Consider the following 20807-nt stretch of genomic DNA (forward strand, 5'->3'; position numbering starts at 1 on the left):
GCACTTCCTCATAATATGCAGCGTTCTTTGATGATTGAAAACTAAAGTGCAGAAGGCAAAGAAGATCATGTGGTCAAACTATTCAGTAAGTCAGAATTCTACATGACGACTAACATAAGTGAATTTTGAAAATCCTTTTCAACATTTTACTCACATAAATTAGGAGACTCCTTGGTTTTAAAAAAAGGATGTTACTATTCAGTCATTTAAAACAAACATTTTTACTTTTTTTGATTAATATTAAAATATGTTATTTTTAAAGTAAGAATGAATTGAAATGGTAAGCTCCAGATAAAAAAACAATAGAAATGATTATTCCCCTTTGTTACTGAACAATGAAGAGTAGATGTAAACATCACATGGGACCTAATGAATATATTTTTTCCAATGTAATGAATGACACTGGGAAGAGGTCAGAAACTTGCTTTTCCTTGCACATCTGCCACTATGTCAGAAGGGAGTGAGTATTTAACTCAGCTCTCTTCTACTTGACATTATTCATAATTCTAAATGACCGAACTCCTGCATTGTTAAATTAAAAAAAAAAACTTCTCTGGTTTTTACAATTACTCTAAATTTAAATTTATGATATGAACAGCAGAATGAATGTAATGGTGCTTTGAGACTAGGGCTACCTCTATGGATGTCACACAAAACGACTCAAGGATCTCTGACCAAGTGCTGAGCTATCACATCTAATGCAGACAATTAGAAATGTGTGATTCTCCTAAGGTATTGGGGTGATAAAGAACCTGATACTTGGTGTCCATATCAGGGCCTCTGGCTCCTAATCTCCCATAATGAATGGCTAAGTCCTACTGAGAGCCTACTGCCAAGCCTTACCAACACCACAGACTTGGAGGCAAACTGTGGAAAGGTTTTCAGCAAGCTCTCAAGTGAAGGTGTAATTTAAATTCAGACCCTATCTTGTAAAAGTCAGCAGATCTCTATCTTGTAAAAGTTAAATCTGAAGTTTTCTGGATGGATTTACTTGCTGATTTCTCTATAGGAGACTTTTCCCTCACTGTTTACATGGTTGACTTCCAACATCTAGATCTCAGTCCAAATGCCTGTCAACACTTGATTACTTGCATGATACTCTTGTCTCTCACTGGTAACTATCGCTTTGCTGTGGATTAAAATAATAAAAGAACTAACAGCCAACCGAGTTCAGTGACCTTTTATTCAGACACTACTCCTGAATTGTTTCAGTACTGACTTTTTTTTGTCTGAAGGTGCTTTATTCATTCTGACCTTACCGTATTCAAAATCGGCTTTACATAAAACACATACAGACAGCATCACCACATCTTCCTCCTCTTTTCGATTTATACTTGTTCCTCTGCATTAAATGCCATCTCATAACTATAAATGCCCGCACAGAGTTCCTGCTTGTGGAGAAAGTATATTCGCACAGAGATCACCATCTTGTATCCTGGCTGATCAGTGTGGTTGGAGGAGCAACAGTATCAGCATTGCCTGGGAGTTTGTTGGAAGCACAGAACTCATGTCACACCCCAGCCCTACTGAATCGAAGTCTGCATTTTCACAAGGTTCCCAGGTGCTCTCTATCCTGGGACCCCCACCTCCCTGGCCACAGCTGGTTACACCAGGGATGAGTCCCTGCGACAAACACGCATTGCCTGGCTGGCAAGCAGCCTCTGCGGTGGCTGGTGTGAGCTTCATGCAGCAGGTGGGCTCAAGGTCAATGGAGACTCACCGAGACAGACTTCCTCTCCTGAGGGATGTGGGGACACACACACTCTCTTCCCCTTGCTATGGAGGCACGACCAGAGGAAAGCTGAGTGACCAAGTGCAGATCACTGGAGAAGGGACAACAGGTAGTCACATCTGGACAGACCAAACAAGGGCTCCCATGCTACAGAGACCCAGTTCTCTGAGAGGCCTGCCTGGGTGGCTGCCGACACTGCTGTCCTGACCTTCCTACTTCCTCTGGAGCCACACACTAAGCTTATCCCCTGAGATGGCTTGCGAGAGAGAACATCTCTGCCTCTTGTAATCGGAAAAGGTTCAATCTGCCTACTGCAATTTTATCCAGATCAAATGCTACTTGCTGAAGGTGTCTTTCCTTCCCTCCCAACCAGATTCAGGAACTTTCTTGTAGAACTCACATTAGACATGCATACGTCTAATCTCCCTAATGGCCTACAAGTGCACTGAGGTCCAAGGCTGTCTCTCATTTATCCTGTTTTTCCTGAGAAACACAGAACTTCTGGCATATGGTAGGTGCACAAAGTAGATAAGTTATTTGTAAAATGAATTATTTTGGACACAGCAAGTATTACATATTGGCTAACATTAAATGAATTCAAAGAAAACAAATATATCTCATCTATGACCAGTGACTGAGATAGTTATTATTACTTCTTAGATTACCAGATGATGTTCACTAAATATTTTACCCACATGACATTTTGCAGAGCATCTTGATTAACATGCAAACTCTTCTACAAGAGGCAGGGCTGCTAGTATTTCAATAATAAAGTTATCAGAGTTAGGAACCTTGATGAACTTATCCCAGAATGCATGAAAGATAAAAGAACTTTATACTACATTTTTGACTTTTGAATTCCCTTAGTTTTTCCAGAAACCTGGACTAAATGACACTCGGATGACAAGTTAAACCAAACTACATGCAGCAAGCTAATGGTATAATTCACAAAATAAAAAACAGAATTCAAAACAAAAAAGTAACAGATAAGTCTTTTCTGGCCTATATTCTATAAACTCCTATGTACATAATTATTTTAAATAAATCACAGAATCATTCTTATTCAACTCAAAATATCAGATAACACCAATATGTAAATGAAGCACCACAAATAGCAGCTAACACATTTTTCCAACTTCAGGTTAAGACAAAATATTCAATAATGAAAAATATTCATCAATTCATTTGCCCATTCAACAAATATTTATTGAACACCTTTAAGTAGCAGGCCCTGACTATACTGATTTTAGGTACATAAAAAAATGAAAATACTTATCTTCAATAAATTTATTGAAAGCAGATATAAACCCAAGAGCTATAAAGCCATGTGAGAACTGCTGGAGTAGATGAAGCTCAAACAAGTGGGTGCCTTGGAAAAGGCGCTTCCAGGAAAGCTGGAAGGGTAGTGTTCAGAGAGAATGTGGCATTGAAAGGTGAGTGGACTGTCACTGGAGCAAGTGATGGGGCAACACTGCAGGCGGAGGACCCAGCCGGGCCTCTGGAGGCGGAGGCATAGCGCACTGGGGAAACAGCAAGTGTTCAAGGGAAGCCCGAACGGAAATGTCACTTCAGCTGGCTCAACCGTAAGCCCTAGTGAAGTGGCCAATAAACAGGGTCCAATTAGTCTCAGATTAATGTTCCTATACTTCTGATGTTTCTATCAAAATACACCGTGGTCCAGAAGCTCCTTATATGAAACACGTAAAACTTCTGGCTGTCAGACTAGGGTGTGTCCTAAAGAAATGGATCACTGTAAATAATACGGATATCTTGCAGTTAAAAAAAGTTTTGTAACAACTTACGATGGTTTTCTTGAAGAGGAGATTGTTAAGAAGTGCAGGTATTATACAGAGGAGAAAAGAAGTCTGATACATGACTTCAAATACTTTTGGGGTAGCACTGTCTGCTCCCTTAAAAGATCAGATCCTAAAGCAAGAGTGGCAGTGGAGGGAAATTCTTCACATAGGAAAACATGGCTTGACTCTTACCTTGATTCTTATTCCCTAAGATTCTACCTCCTAGTTGGGGAACCTCTCCCTGAATGTAGTGCCAGTAACACAAGGGCTTTATGAGGCACTGTTCCCTGAATACAGTCTAAATGTGGCCATGTGACCCTTCCCTTAATTTCTCACAGCACAGTTGAAACTAGGTGGGAAAATGAAAGAGAAATTCTCCTAAACGTTGTGGACCAAATGAGGACAGACATTCAGAGAGTAATACACAACAAGATAACTTATATGGAGATACAGTGGTTATTCACATAAATAAACTTACCAGTCTCCTTCACATTGGTTTCCAGGCTCTTTTTACATATGTGAGACACAATTTATTACATAACATATCCACTTCAATACTAGCTTTCATATTCCACTGAGCAGGCTCTTTCAGGGCAGCAGGTTAGAACTTGGGAATAGGGGTTTGTCCTTTGAAGAGTCCTCTCTCCCTAATTTGAGAATCACTGTTTCATACCAATCCATCTTACTTCTACTGTCTGGCAACACCATTAAGCATTTACAGATTCTTTCTAAACCTAGAAAGCAAGGCCCAGAGAAGTAATCTGTCTATTTATTGTGTGAGGACCTACCTCTTCATAGGTGAATATAAATGGTACTGGAAGGTTCTGCCTTTATTTGTGTAGCTCTAACTCACTTGCCAGAGCAGTATGGCATCATCCTGTTTTCAACAGGTCACCCTATTCTAAACACAACAAAATAAGGCTAATATCTCACAGATCTACCCACATAAAGCAGCAGAAGGGGCATCTACTTTCATAGCGCATATGAGGAAATAGGACTATTCTCCATGGTCAAGGGGTGGAAGCAGGAGAAAGATAGAGCTCAACCTGAAGATAACAATGAATTATTTCAAAATGAAAGGGAATGATTTAAAAGCACCAAGTTCCTTAATAACTGAAGTGTTCAATCAGTGTCTAATGGCCACCTGGCAGGCATTTTGTAGAGAGCATTTATTCACATATAGACTGCTGCATTAGGTTCCCTTATAGACCTGAGAGTGTAAATATGGCAGGATGGGAATACAGAGTATGGTAGGTGAGAGAGGCACAGTTCTTACATCTTCCAGCCTATTTTACAATGTATGTCAGACTTGGCTTCCTTTTATTCACTCTTCAGCAGGTCAGCAGGGAAATGGTTCTTCAACTTGTCTCTTGGGCTGAAGATCCAAGGGACGACACAATGAAGTAGAAAAAAAAAACAGTCCTCAATTCCACTGCAGGTCAATGTATCATTGCTGTGAGCCTAGATTATTACAATTATTATAGTTCTTCTAAGGTCAGATGTAGGCTAAAATAGTAAATGAATTCCAAGATTTGGCTTTGGATGTTAGAAATTCAAGCACAAATAAAGACTGTATAAAGTATTGTGGCTAATTTATGCATCAAGAAAGTAAACAAAAAGCAACTTTAGCACAGCACCTCATTAGTAACTAAAGGGAGAAATGCACCCTAATAAAAGTTAGCAGGCCTGTATCATAGTCTAGTGTTAAACATTTTTTCAAAGGTAACACATATAACACATACTTTGTTTAAGCTGGCTTCTTTAAAACAGGATAGATGACTTCTTCTTTACCTCCCTCACAAGCCTATGCTAGCAACAATCATTCAAGAAACTACACTTGTTTTCTATCGGCTTCTGACATCAATGATGCACTAATGTCAAGAGAAATCACTCTGCATCATAAACTTAACTGATCTTGCTTGGCTGATGCACAATCTGATTCTCAGTTTGTGAACACTGTCAACTTAAAGTGATGGTGGCAGGGAAAAATCGAAGAGCAAAGCAGCAAGCTAAATACACTTCCACAGGAAGGCTTTAATCATTTTTATACAGGGCAAAAGATTCCCAAATCATCCTTATTAGAAGGAAGCTTAGGTATTTTATTTATTTACTTGTTTGCTTATGAAAACTGTTTATTGGAAGTACAACTGAAGAGATGCAGCTGGGATTTGAGCAAAGGATTGGCAGGCCCCCAGAGGCAGAAATAGTGAGAGGCCATTGCCACCCCTAGGGTCACAGAGACAAGGGAGGAAAGAAGTTTCTGGAACCCAGTGAGAGTTAGACACATGGGGGAGGGACCGCCCAGAGGGAAACTACCATCACAGAAGAACGCAGCTACTGTATGAGCTTTACACTGAAGTAGGAGGAGAGTGAGGAAGTAATGCATCTACTATTCTCTCCTTCCATCCTCCTATCTCATGCCAGTACCAACCCTTGGCTGAGCCCAGATAGAAATCAAGATGATAAGGGAATATGGAGAAGCAGTCCAAAGAGACGATCTTCTGGTACTGGACAGGTCAGAGAGAGGGGTGAATAATAGATATTCTTTCTATTCTTAACTCCTCCTTCCCCTTCCCAGTCACTCAGTGTTGCTCATTCTACAGCCCTTGCCTAATGATGATAGCGAGCACAGTAATTCCTTATACGTCTTGAGCACTATGGATGGTCAGGCATGTGCTGTGCACTTTCTATGTGTGATCTCGTTTAATCCTTCCTGCACTCCTATGACAGGTCATATTACTAACCCCAGTAAAAGATGTGGAAACTGTACTCAAGGCTACAGAGATACTATGTGGCATGTGGCAGGCTCAGAGTTTAAATCTAGCAGGAAGCCAGGGCTCTGACCTACTTTTTCCAGCTTTGCAAATTCAACATTTTAAGGCTTTAGTTTAATGAGATTACTCTCATTAATTTGATTTAATGAAATTACTCTTCATTTAATGAAGCCTATCCAATTTCTCCTATCCTTTCTTTTCCTATGCTCTCCCCATTTCCACCCACATTTATTACAATACACTTTGTTATTTTGCACTGGGCCATGTATTAGCTCCTTCAACAAATAAATTTTGAGAGCCTACTTTAACAGATAGAGTGCTTGGTGCAGGGTATCATCAGTAAATAAGGCTGGACCTGGCCTTCTACAGACCAGTGGGAGAGGCTTTAAACAGTCAACCACACGGTACACCATAAAACCCCAGGTGGTAACTGCTGTGAAGAAAATCTTCAGGTGCCCATCCTATGTCTGTCTCCAGGTATCACATGAACTCCACTAAAGCCACAACACTGACATCTCTATTTTCCTATCACTCACTGGTTCCCTGTGTTCATATGTAGTTGGAGTTGTACTAATAAATTACAGAATCTGTTGAAGTTAGAAGTTAGATTCCCAATTGGAAATTGAAATCAACCTGTAGAAAGAGAATGGTCAACCTTTTTGGCCTCATGACTAGAGTTCCAGTGATAGGAAGACAAATATTATGAATGAGAAAGACTGGATTTGATCAAAGGCAAGGTTGTCTCAGTGTAAAAATATACTTTTTCTACTTGATATAGTATGAATTTGATGGAGTTCAGAACATAATGAAAAGCTCTATTTACTCAAACTTTTGCCAGAAGGAAGATGTTGAGTGAGGCTTGCAAGGATAAACTGGCACTAAAGAGTTCTTGTTACTGCTTGTTCACACTGTTTACCCCTTTTCCATCTGCTGAATACAAAAAATTTAACAAGTGGTATTTACAAAAGCGTATTCAAATGAAATCCCCAAATATTATATTTTAAATCTCAAATTTCATTTGAGATGCACTCACAAGTGTTTGCTATCAAATAGCTGTAATATTTTGAAGTAATTTTAACTTTCTATGTTAAGTACTTTTGAATTGACAGTAGCCATAACAAATGCTTAAAGAGTGGTATTTTCAAGATACTGTAACTCAATGACTCAAAAAGGATAATACTGAATTATAATATTGAATAAGGGTTTTATCAAGATATACAAAACCCACTTTAGGCTGTAAACATTATTATGAAGAGATTTTAAGTTGCTTAGACATGTTAGACATTAGTAGTAACCTTTTTTCTTTGTTTCCTAATGATTCTATTTATTGCATTCTAGTACTTGAATCCACCACTCTTAAAGGTATGATAAACTACACTAATTTAGAAGTGGATTCTGTTATTCAGGAAACTGCGTTTTAAAAAATAAAACAAACCTTAAAAATATCCATTGGTTCACTGCAAAGAACAAAGATCTTAATCTCCGTTTGGGGTGGTATTCTGTAATCATCAAGTGGTTGGAATATCCGTATCTGTGATCTCCTTAATCATAATATCCAGACAGGTGTGGGCATGGAAATCATGTAGTAATATAATGTAAGAGCTTGGGGTTTAATGATGGGGTTTACTAAATAGTAAAAATCAATGCTTCAGGAATTGTTTGAATTATTCTCTAGAACTTTGTACAATATAGAACAGGGGGATTATGTAGCTTCTCTGCTAAGATCTCTTCTACAAGAGTAAAGAGAGTAACAACAATCATTCCCAAATTATTTGGTAGCTTTATTTTTCTTGAAAGTTGCATAATATTTTCACTTACTATTGAGATTTTCAACCCTCATCCATTTTCAAGGATTTTAACTGCTTCGTGATCACCGTTTGTTTTGTAGTGAATTCCTCCTCTCACCAAAGCAGATTTCTTTCTCATTTGCTCATAAAAAGTATAAAATAGGGTTTACTAGATTTGAGACCTGGATCCATTTGTTCTCTACTTGTCTTCTTTCCTACAACCCAACTGATAGACACTGGAAGAATCCTAACATTGGGGAAAGTTATCAGAGTGCCCTTGCTTTACTCAGAATTAAACAAATAGAGGATCTTACATTTTCAACTTTTCCATATTTCGCTCTTAATACATGTGCATTGTGATACATTATGCTCATCACAACATGTTTTGGTGATTTTGGATGAAATAAGACCTATCACATTTTACTGTTGCTATAATTGCACCTTATATTACTCCTTTTTTTTACTCACTTCATAAGAACAATATATTTTAAAATTATTTTTACTTTGATTCAAGTATGTAAACATGTTTTAATTGCCAAGTCCAAAACAGTGTAGTTTTTAAATATATATCATATATATATTAATTATATAAATACATAATATATACAAAATATATAATTCTAAACATAATTTAGAAAAAAATAAAATATCCTAAGTTATGGAATAACAAGTTCTTCTAAAACTAGTAATTTCTGATGACATCAATAACAGATAATTGAAATAAAAATAACTTAAAACAGTAAGAATATATGGAGTCAAATGAAAGTATTCTATTGCTTTGAGGACCCAAAGCAATAGAATACTTCCATTTTTTTTTTTGTTTTGTTTTGAGGACAGAGGTAAAATCATAGGGAGGGTATTATTTTAGTTGTACAATTGTGTAACCTTAAAAATGCACCTTTTAGACAGTAAAAGAGTATTTTTCCTGATTCATATGCCTTAAAGAGACTTGCCTGCACAAAAACGGAAAATAAAAAAATTAACTAAGGGAGTCAAGCAGTTTCAAAGGCCGATTAATTGCTCAGTAAGAGGTTTTGACTAACTTACTCTAGCTCATCACTGCAACTGTGCAGGGAAGTACTTGCTGAACTCCATCCCCACAAAGCTACAGAATGAATAACATAGTGACCACTGCTTCCAAGGCACAGGCAGAAACTTACCTTAAATGGAGATGACTTCAAACAGCCTTTGAAACCACTCCATTCTGCCATTCTGCTGTAATGACAAGGATGAAAACTACTGCCACAAGCCTCATCGTTTTCTGCTTCATTTACCACAAAGGTTCCCAATTTTACCGCTTATTAGTCACCTAGTAAGGCTCAAAAATTTGCAAGATGACTGTTCTGGGGTGGGCCTGGAGCACTGGTGTGTCTAAAAGATCTTCAGGGGATTCTAAGGCATAACCAGGGCTGGGAACCAATGCTTTGCTCCCTCCTGGGATTCCCTGCCTTCAGTCTTGCCCTCCTGTTGCATCCTCTATTAATGCTGCCAGAAGGCCCTTTCTGTAATGCACACAGACTCAAATTCAAACTGAGCACAGTGTAAACGACTAGACATGATCTGCTATTAAATACCTGCCTGGCTGCCTTTTCCCTCCTTTTCCCCCACTTGCTTTACCAACATGCCTGCCTCGGCCTCTGGGCCTGAGCACTTACTCATCCCCTGCTCTGAAATGCTCTCTCCTGTTCACCTGTTTATTTGCCTGGGGACCGCATCTTCTCTATGAAGCCTCTCCTGACATTCTAGCCCATATTCCTCTTCTGTGTTCTCAAAGCACAAGCATACTGGGTTTCATGGTTTTGTTTGTTTTTGGACTACTCATATTGAAGTCATTTTAGAACATATGTTTCTCTCACCTTGATTAGATATTTTTGGAACAAGGACTATGCCACATTGTCCTCTCTGTCCCCAAATTTATTACACTGCCTAACATCCACTGGTATTTTGAATTTGCTGCACAAATGAATGAATAGCATTTTATACTGTTTTCACTTATTATATAGACAGAGCCAGAGGAATCTCACATTGGGTCCACTGGAAAAAAATCAAGCTTATACAAAAATTTTTAAAAAATTCTTAGTATTTATTTAATATTTAGTAATCATAATGACAATTACCTTAAAGATAAGCCTTTCAATTAAGGTATTAGATCAATTTTAAACATGGTTAAAGTCAAAGAAAAACTTTAGTTAAATCTTCAGTAGTGCTCTTATCATCAACCTCCCCAAACCACAATTTTCAGAATTGTAGCCAATATACACTCACCTGAGATTCCGGTAAGGGAAGGAAGCCCACTAAATGCCCAGCACAAGCCAGCCTAATCCAGCTGCTCCCATCATGGGACATCTAACCCACAACTCTGGTGAACATACTTACTTTGTATTTGCTTTCTGATCTGGAAGGGGTGGGAATATGTCCTTTTTTCTTGAAGGTTGTAAAGTGCTTGCACTGAGGACATGGCTTGGTGCTGGAATCAATGCGGCCAAGTTCCAAGAAGTACTTATACTTGATGGAATCTTCATGCGTTAAGTTATAGATAATCGTTGTTTCTTCCAGGAATTCAAAACATTCTGTAATAGGGCATTTGATTTCTACTTGGCCAAGTTGTACCTGTGTGAAAGAGCAGGCAGGAGAGAAAAAACAAAACAAAACAAGCATTGGTTATTAAGTTTCCCTTCTTCTTTTCATACAGTACTGCTTATTTCATGATTACTGTAAAAGATTATCTGCCATTTTTCATAATTCCCAACATAATAAATGGCAATCACTTTGGTACCTCCGTTAGGCAGTACCAAATAATTACTAACTATATAATGCTTCCAAAATGATCTATAGTGTGTTTAAGCATTCTCATCTTTATGTTTCTGAACTTAAGTGGACCTAAGCCACAGGCTCACCAAAGCAAATTATCATCCCATCCTTCAGGAAACTGCAGGGTGAATAAGCATTCAGACAATGTGACAACTAAGGGGAAAGCTGGGATGGAATGGTATTTTAGATTTTCAACCTCAGCTCTAAAGTTAGGGCACATTTAACCTCTTTAAAAGGACAAAAAAAAAAGATTTTGAAAGTGTATGTGTGTATATATATATATATATATATATATATATACACTCACCTGAGACTCTGGTCTCACACACACACACACACACACACACACACACTTAGTAGTAAAAATCACTGCCAGAAATAACTGTTTTCCCTGACTGTTCCACGTAAAACATACAGTTCTTAGGTCATCAGAATTACAGGAACCAGTAAGAAAATTAAACCAATCACAGTGGTGTAAAAAATATCCCATATGAGGTTTGGTGACTACTAAGGCAATTTATAAAATGAGTTTCTTCAATGGACCACAGAGTTAGATTAGGAAACAGAAGGATACACTGGAATGCTACAGTCAGCATCGGTATGAGAGTCTAGTTACGGCTACCATTACAGACTACAGTATAAGGCCAACAAAGCACTAAGTGTGGAGACAACCAAATTTTAAAAGATGAATAAAATTAACTGTTTTGAAATAAGCAGTACCAAAAATAAGGAGTGAACAAGAGTTCTTTATATTCATGGCATCACCCCCTCTTTTTGCTGTTAAAATGTGGCAAAGGACGACGGTGAAGAGAGCTCCGAATAACAAATGTTAAACTTCTTTCTCGCTTGGGTGAACCTGACATTCCGAGAACGCAAAACACGTTGATCTTAATAAGAGAAGCCCATTGTGAAGACAAGGAGGAATGTGGCAAAGTTATAGGGCCTGGGAAAAGAAAAACATCACCACAAAGCAATTAAAAAAAAAAACCCTAAACTCATAGTAACTTTTCTTTTAACTTTGCTGTTTTTCTGGCACAGACTCAAGGAAAGGTTATTAAGAAGCTATAGGCTGAAGAATCAGGACAATGACATATTTAATACCAGTAAAGGACAGGGGCCAGACTGATAATGAAATTAAAGAGTCTGGCTTTGGATAAAACTCCTTAGTAGTACTGACCTGTTGAAAGTGTCAACTGCTGCATAAATTTATGCTACTATTGTGCAAACCATGGTTCAGAGAGGTTTTCCAAGTATTAGCCCCAAGAATTTTTTTCTGCTTTTCTTGATGAGTCTGCTTCTAGTTACAATGAGATTTTTTGACTTTTAAAACATTTTGTTCTATTAAGAGTATTTTATTTAAAAAATTGTAATAAAATACACATAACAGAATTTATCATTTTAGTCATTTTTAAGTGTACAGTTCTGTGGCATTAAATGCATTCACATTGTTATGCAACTATCACTGCCATCCTTCTCCAGAATGAATTATCTCTTTTATATTGAATAGTTGACATACACCATTACATTAATTTCAGGTATACCACACAGTGATCTGACATTTATATACATTATGACATGATCACCACAATAAGTGGAGTCACCTTCTGTCACCATACAAAGTTATTACAATATTATTTGTTATATTCCCTATGCTGTGCATTATATCCCTGTGTCTTATTTATTTTATAACTGGAAGTTTGTACCCCTTAATGACCTTCACCTGTTTTGCCCATCCCCTTTTTCCCCCTCCTCTCTGGCAACCAACAGTTTGTCCTCTGTATTTATGAGGCTGTTTCTTTTCTGTTTGTTCATTTGTTTTTTAGATTCCACATATAAGTGAAATTATATGGTATTTGCATTTTTCTCTCTAATTTCACTTAGCATACTATCCTCTAAGTCCATCCATGTTGTCCCAAATGACAAGATTTTGTTCTTTTCTAAGGCTGACTATATTTGCACCACATGTAGTCTAGTGTATATGTATGTACCACATCTATTTTGCCCATTCATCTGTTGATGGACACTTATGTAGCTTCCATATCTTGGCTATTGTAAATAATGCTGCAGTAAAGAAAGGAGTGCATGTGTCTTTACAAATTAGCATCTTGTTTTCTTCGGGTAAATACCTAGAGCTGGAATTACTGGATCACATGGTATTTCTATTTTTAATTTCTTAAGGAATCTCCATACTGTTTTCCATAGCGGCTGCACCAATTTACAATCCCATCACCAGTACATGAGGGTTCATGTTTCTCCAAATCCTCGCCAATACTTTTATTTCCTGTCTCTTTAGGATTAACCACTCTGACTGGTATGAAGTGACATCTCATTGTGGCTTTGATTTGCATTTTAGTGCTGTTGAGCATCTTTTCCTGTGCCTGTTGCCCATCTGTATGTCTTCTTTGGAAAAATGTTTATTCCAGTCCATCCATTTTTAATTGGATTATTTGTTTTTGGTGTTGAGTTGTAAGAATCAGATTTTATTATTTCACTTGTTAGTTATTACACTTTTATCATTATCACCCTTGTTAGTTATTATCACACTTGTTATTACAACCTAAATTATGTTTCATAATAAATTATTTTCAGTTATAGCTCAAGACAGAAGTCCTCAGAAGATTTTTAAGAGACAAAAACCACATGTGACATTTTAAGAAATTGCCTTCATGAAATGTACAAAACACTTTAAAAATTAATAAGTGCTTCTTCTCTTAACATCCTGTGAACATTTATCAAGTCTGAATCTGAGCAAGATACTGAGTTAGGCTGAAGGTTTGCAAGGGCCTGTCACTGCAGGGTAATTATGATACCAAGTGGTGAATACATCTGATAATTAAGTACAGACTTTCAGGTTAGGATCCGGGGGAGGCCTGGTAACCTCACACCTGAGAGGTTCAAAAGAGGGTTTGGGACAAAGCTTTTCAGGCGAGATCATAAGACTAGCAGGACTCAGCCAGACAAGGGTGAAAGTCTCTCAAGTAGGCACAAGATACAACACAGGCAAAGGCCTGGAGCACTGTAAGGAAGCACGCACTATATAAAATCACACTACAGCAAGGATACTCACATTTTCCCCCCATCCCAACTGATCAAATGCATGCTATCCTAAGGTACAGGCATCCTAATTTAAAGCTGGTAGCCTTAGAGGGACAGAAAGATAAGCAGTTAGACTGAACGACAATGTATGAGTATGGGAAGATACGGCTGTACAGAGGAACTGAGAGCAGTCTGAGGGCAGAGTGTGTAGCCATCTAGGAGCTTCTGTTTTTTCATATGTGAAAGACAACTTCTTTCCATGCCACCGAGAAGACACTCAGGCGAGCAATCTCAAGTGACTCTTGTTTATTGAGGACCAACATACTATAGAGGGTAGAAACCGGAATTGTTTACACCCAGGTCAGTGTTTTAGTCTGGCCTCCCTCACCTATATTTATTTTAATTATATAAATAATAACAATGGAGGCAGTCATTTCAGTCATGCAGAAATGTTCATGTCTTTTAAAAGTGGAATGTAGTTTGGGAGCCAAAACAATCAAGGCAGCTCAAGGGAGCAGGTTGTCTTGTCACTCCTCCAGCAGTGGGTGTTCACGTCCACACCACACTGGGACACCTACTATCTAACATCCGACCAAGTACATTGACTTCTTTCTTCAGTGTTTCTCTGATCTGCCTGAGATCTACTCCATTTCTGTAGAACATACAACTTCCTTATACTTTCATCCTCTTGGCATTTGGCCTGTTCCATATTTTCTCTTCTTTCTGAAAGGTCCAAAATCCCTACCCCACTACACTGAGCTAAATTATCTCTTATTTTAATAAAGTAGCAAGATGAGCATATTCCCTCATCTTCCCACTACCAACTCTCCCAATCTATGTCCCATCTTCTCTGTCTTCCCTCCTTTTACAGTATAGGGCCTTAATCTACTTTCAGGACAACCACATGAGTCTCTTGAAGTGTTTGCTGAGAGTTCAAGTTTTCTGGCCCACCCAAGACCTGTAAAATTTGAATCATTGCTGGTAAGCTAGTAACTGGCAGTTTCGAATGGTTACTCATACAATCATTTGAATTACTCATACTTCATAGTAACACTGTCCCCTTTACCTTTTTCTTAATAAAATGTTACTCATGACCTATGAACTCTTGGCTGTTACATGTCTATCTTTGATTAAGCAGAGTGAATTCATTTATTTACTCAATAAGGTAGGTATTTCATCAACTCCAGGATGCATTTTTTCAAAAATTTAATATCTCAATAGTCAAGGTTGTCTTACAATCAATAGTCTTTAGCCTTGGGCTATAGTTTAATTTGCAGTGTTTTTATTTTCTTGATAGCACATAATATAATACTGCTTCCTACAATTGATCACATCTTAGATTTCAATGAAATGTGATTTTTATAGGTTAGGCACTGTGATGGACCCTGGAGAGATGAGCAGGGAGAGAGACAGACAGACAGACAGGGAGCTTCTATTGGAGGATATTGAGGAAATGTATGATAAACAAGCAAAAACCAGGCAGGTTGTAATCAGTCATGTGGGAGCTACACATCAGGAAAGGTATCTCTGAAGAGGTGACAACTTGAACTGAGAACAAAAGGGTCTGTCATGCAGAGAACTTGGGGAAGAGGCTGCAGGCAAAAGAAATAAGGACAATGGTCCTAGGGCACATGATGCCTGACAGATCTGCATTCAGTGAATGGAACACATACTAAGTGAACCAGAACACAGAGGCTTGTCAGCTGTGATAAGCACTGTAGTCTATGTTTCATGTGAATCATTGACTGGTTTTATAAGGGGGCGTGACATAACCTGCTTTACATAAAAAACAAAACAAAACAAAACCGTTCAGGCTTTTCCTGGAGAACGGACTGCAGAAAGATACAAGCGGAGAATGGGAGAATAGGACCTCGGTGGTTGTACCTGTTCCTATTACCAGTGGCATCTGACCATTGTACATGTCATCAGTAGATGACAGATAGTTGAATTTGAGAAGCAGCAGATAACCAGATACGGGGTATATTCTGGTGGCGGAACCAGGCCAGTTTGGGGATGGGCCAGCAGTGGAGGATGAAGTAAAGGGAGGTATGTAACACGGTGATTCTACATTTATGGCTTGAATAACCTAATGATGGATGGATACTACTTACTGAGAACTTTTTAATAAAATATAGTTTACATAGATATGTGATATTTGCTACAAATGATTCACTGTAGATTATACTAGCAAGAATAAAGATTATTAATTCATCCAAAAAGCATATGCTGACCTCCTACAATACTACAAAGGAGACAAAGGTCCAGAAAGGAGCTTAAGCCATGAATTCTACCATCACGGGACTTGAGGATTCACCAATTAGATTTGTATTGAGAGGGTCTACTAGCAATTTGGGGTAGGACAGTACTAATTCACTTTATGTTTTACCCAATTAAAAAAATTTTTTTCTTAGGGATATATACAAAAGGTGGCAAATTGGTAGTAAGAATCCTTAAGTACCCATTGTCTAGCTTCAACAATTATCAACTCTTGACCAGTCTTGTTTTTTTCTGAGCCCTGACCCTGTATAGCCCTTCCTTATTACTTTGAGCTAAATACCAGGAATAATGTCACTTCATTCATAAATATATCAACATGGGTCTAATGAAAATAAGTCTTGTAAAAAACCACCATGATGCCAAATATCTTCCAAAATGACAGTAATTCTTTAATATCAATTTACCAGTTTAAATTACATCTCATGTAACTTATGTTCACAGGATTTTGTGTACTTAATATACTTAAAACAACATTATTTTAAGTTTCTGTTGTGTTCAATGTTAATATCACTTTATTTATATCACTGAAAACTATGCCATTCAATTCTTCTGAGCAAAAACGTGTCTATTCTTGTAAGACAGAATTACTTAACTCTGAAACAATCTCCATGGGCATCAGTAAGACACTATTATCCACTTAACACTCAAGATAGATGGTTAATTTGCCACCAGGGAGAACTTAGAAGTAATTTAGTGACACAGGTGAGGGGAACCTCTGGAAAAGTGGCAGATTAATTAATTAAATCCTCCAAAGAAAAGGGTAGAGAAAGTATAGACCTTGGACTTCAAAGCTCAATTTATCAAGTGTATGGTTTATGACTTTGACCTTGGTTTTAAGTGTTGGTCACAGTAGTTGACAGGGTGCCTCAGGCTTTTGATCACTTGATACTAAGGGATTTCAGATTTCCTATGTCTTTATAAATGGAACATGTTAATATGGCAGAAAAGAAATTATCACAACAAAAGCAGTAACATCAATCATGAAATGTATAGCACCTCCTATATGCCTAACACTGTTCTAAGGACTTTTTGTACATTAATTATTTTGTGGAGCACCATACAGGTAGATTCATTTTCAAGTTCATTGATTTCCCATAACTTTATCAACTGTGATTATTGGAAGTTGGCTGCTTTACTGATAAATAAGTTTTTGATTACTCAGCAGCTATTACAGAGCATTCTGTTAATGCCTTTGAATTTTTTAAAAAACTAATGAAGAACATCTAGCCAAACATCCTCAAAGTATCTCAACCCCATACAAATAATTACAAATAAAACAAAAATAAGTACCCATTGTCTAGCTTCAATAATTAAAAATAATTACAAAAAAAACAGATAATTACAAATAAAATCACACTTGCGCATAGCAAGTAAAAGTGCCAAGCACTAAACACAATGAAAGTATCTTAAAAGTAACAGGAAAAAAAGACATAACCACATAAAAACTTGAGCCCCAGATGCACTGAATTTGAGATGAAATACCAAGTGTTGGCAAGGATGTGAAGAACAGGGAACCTGTCTGCACTGTTGGTGGGAATGTAAATTGGTGCAGCCACTATGGAAAGCAGGTTGGAAGTTCCTCAAAAAACTAAAAATAGAAATACCCTGTGACCCCATAATTCCACTTCTAGGAATCTACATGAAGAAAACAAAATCTCTGATTGGAAAAGATAATATGCATCCTTATGTTATGGCCACATTATTTACAATAGCCAAGAAATGGAAGCAATGAAAGTGTCCATCAATAGATGAATGGATAAAGGAGAAGTGGTACATATACACAATGGAATATTATTCAGCCATAAAAATAAAGAAATCCTGCCATTTGTGACAACATGGATGTACCTAGAGGGAATTATGCTAAGTGAAATAAGCCAGGCAGGGAAAGACAAATACCATATGATATCATTTATTTGTGGGATCTAAAACCAAAACAAAACAAAATGAACAAAATAGCACTAAACTCATAGAGACTGAGAAGTGACTGGTAGATACCATGAGGGTGGTGGTGTAGTGCTGGGTGGGTGGGGAGGGTGAGAGGGATAAAGGGACCCAAAAAATAATCATAATGCAAGCTGGCCACATTGATGGTAGTACAGCATGAAGAATATACTCAATGATTCTGTAACATCTATGTTGACAGTAACTGCACTAGTTGCAGTAAGCATTTAATAATGTAGGTAACCATTGAATCACTATGTTGTATAGTTGAAATCAATTTAATAATGTAATAATTTAATAATGTATACTTCAATTTGTTCACAATCTGAAGAAGAACATTTGTGGTAATACTAAAATTATCAGTGTTAAGTCAAGGTTGTGATTAATATAAATTTATATTATAAATATAATACATAAATAATAGATTTTTAAATAAATCATAAACATTAAAGAACTTAAGAAAATTTAAGGATAAATAACATCAATATTACACAACTACATTAAATAATAGGGGGAAAATTTGTTATATGAGGGCTGCATAATCCTGATACCAACAAAATATATATATATTCATTTCCTGTATATGCTTAAAAAGTTTGTTGAAGGAAACAGCAATCATTTGTGGGATGGATGTGGGGAAAAAAGTGCAGTTGTAAGAGAAAGCCTTGCTAATTTATATCTAGCTCATACTTTCTAGCTTTCAAATATGAGAGTTTATGACCTCATTCAAAACACTGAATTAAAATTTTACAAATTTACTTAAATGGACAAGGAAGCATGAAAGTTCTGGTAAGAGGAAAGAGGAAAAATGTATAAACAACATAAAGGGATTATTGTACACAGAAAAATACATTCAGCATGACTGAATAGAAAGCTAATATTTCATTAATTATATAGTTATTGTTTAACCCAACATTTTTCTCTTTAAGAACAACGAGAACTCAATTAACAATACTAAGGTAATTGCAAGAATGCGAAATTACTAACCTATCTCTTCATAAACATAGATGCAAAAGCTCTAAACAAAACATTAGCAAAGAAAACTGAAAAATCAAAGAAAAAGATAATAGATCATGATGAAAATGGGTTTATTCCAAGAATCCAAACTGGCTTAACATCCAAAAATCAATCGCTATAACACACATTAATAAAAGAGGTAAATCAATTATTTTAAAAAAATGTTTTATTCAGGTATTATTGATAAACACTCTAATGTAGTTTCACATGAAAAATAATGTGGTTACTATATTCACCCATATTATCAAGTCCCCACCCATACCCCATTGGAGTCACTGTCCATCAGTGTAGTAAGATGCCACAGATTCACTATTTGCCTTCTCTGTGCTACACTGTCTTCCCCGTGACCCCCCACACCATGTGTACTAAAGATAATACCCCTCAATACCCTTCTACCTCCCTCCCCACCTGCTCTCCCACAACCCCTCCTTTTGGTAACTACTAGTCCCTTCTTGCAGTCTGTGGGTCTGCTGCTGTTTTGTTCCTTAAGTTTTGCTTCGTTGTTATACTCCACAAATGATGGAAATCATTTGGCACTTGCCTTTCTCCACCTGGCTTATTTCACTAAGCATAATATCCTCCAACTCCATCCATGTTGTTGCAAATGGTAGGATTTGTTTCTTTCTTATGGCTGAATAGTATTCCATTTTGTATATGTACCACCTCTTCTTTATCCATTCTACTGATGGACACTTAAGATTGCTTCCATATCTTGGCTATTGTAAATAGTGCTGCGATAAACATAGGGGTGCATATGTCTTTTTGAATCTGAGAACTTGTAATCTTTGGGTAAATTCCTAGGAGTGGGATTCCCTGGTCAAATGGTATTTCTATTTTTAGTTTTTTGAGGAAATTCCATATTGCTTTCCACAATGGTTGAACTAGCTTATATGCCCACCAGCAGCAGTTCCCCTTTCTCCACATCCTCGCCAGCATTTTTGTTCTTAGTCTTTTCCATGCTGGCCATCCTAACTGGTGTGAGGTGATATCTCATTGTGGTTTTACTTTGCATTTCCCTAATGATTAACGATGTGGAGCATCTTTTCATGTGTCTATTGGCCATCAGAATTTCTTCTTTGGAAAATTGTCTCTTCATATCCTCCACCCATTTTTTAATCGGGTTATTTGCTTTTTGGGTGTTGAGGCATGTGACTTCTTTATATATTTTGGATGTTAACCCCTTGTCGGATATGTCATTTACAAATATATTCTCCCATACCATAGGATGCCTTTTGTTCTGTTGATGGTGTCCTTTGCCATACAGAAGGTTTTTATTTGAGGTAGTCCCATGAGTTCATTTTTGTTTTTGTTTTGCTTGCTTGAGGAGATGCATTCAGGAAGAAGTTGCTCATGCTTATATTCAGGAGATTTTTGCCTATGTTGTCTTCTAAGAGTTTTATAGTTTTATGACTTACATTCAGGTCTTTGATCCATTTCGAGTTTACTTTTGTGTATGGGGTTAAACAATAATCCAGTTTCATTCTCTTGCATGTAGCTGTTCAGTTTTGCCAACACCAGTTGTTGAAGAGTCTGTAATTTCCTCATTGTATATCCATAGCTTCTCTATAGTATATTAATTGACCATATATGGTTGAGTTTCTATCTGGGCTCTCTATTCTGTTCCACTGGTCTGTGA

At 37.2% G+C, this 20807-nt stretch overlaps 1 protein-coding gene across 2 annotated transcripts in view; it reads right to left on the minus strand.

Moving 5' to 3' along the window:
• RNF217 (ring finger protein 217) overlaps nucleotides 1–20807 on the minus strand; it is a 152535-nt gene that overhangs the window by 46002 nt on the left and 85726 nt on the right. For both annotated transcript variants that reach the window (XM_036903900.2, XM_036903899.2), the window contains one exon: nucleotides 10466–10699. In XM_036903900.2, coding sequence (XP_036759795.1) covers nucleotides 10466–10699 — 234 coding nt within the window. The remainder of the gene's footprint in view (nucleotides 1–10465; nucleotides 10700–20807) is intronic.

Source organism: Manis pentadactyla, chromosome 12, assembly GCF_030020395.1.
Source record: "Manis pentadactyla isolate mManPen7 chromosome 12, mManPen7.hap1, whole genome shotgun sequence".
NCBI lineage: Eukaryota > Metazoa > Chordata > Mammalia > Pholidota > Manidae > Manis > Manis pentadactyla.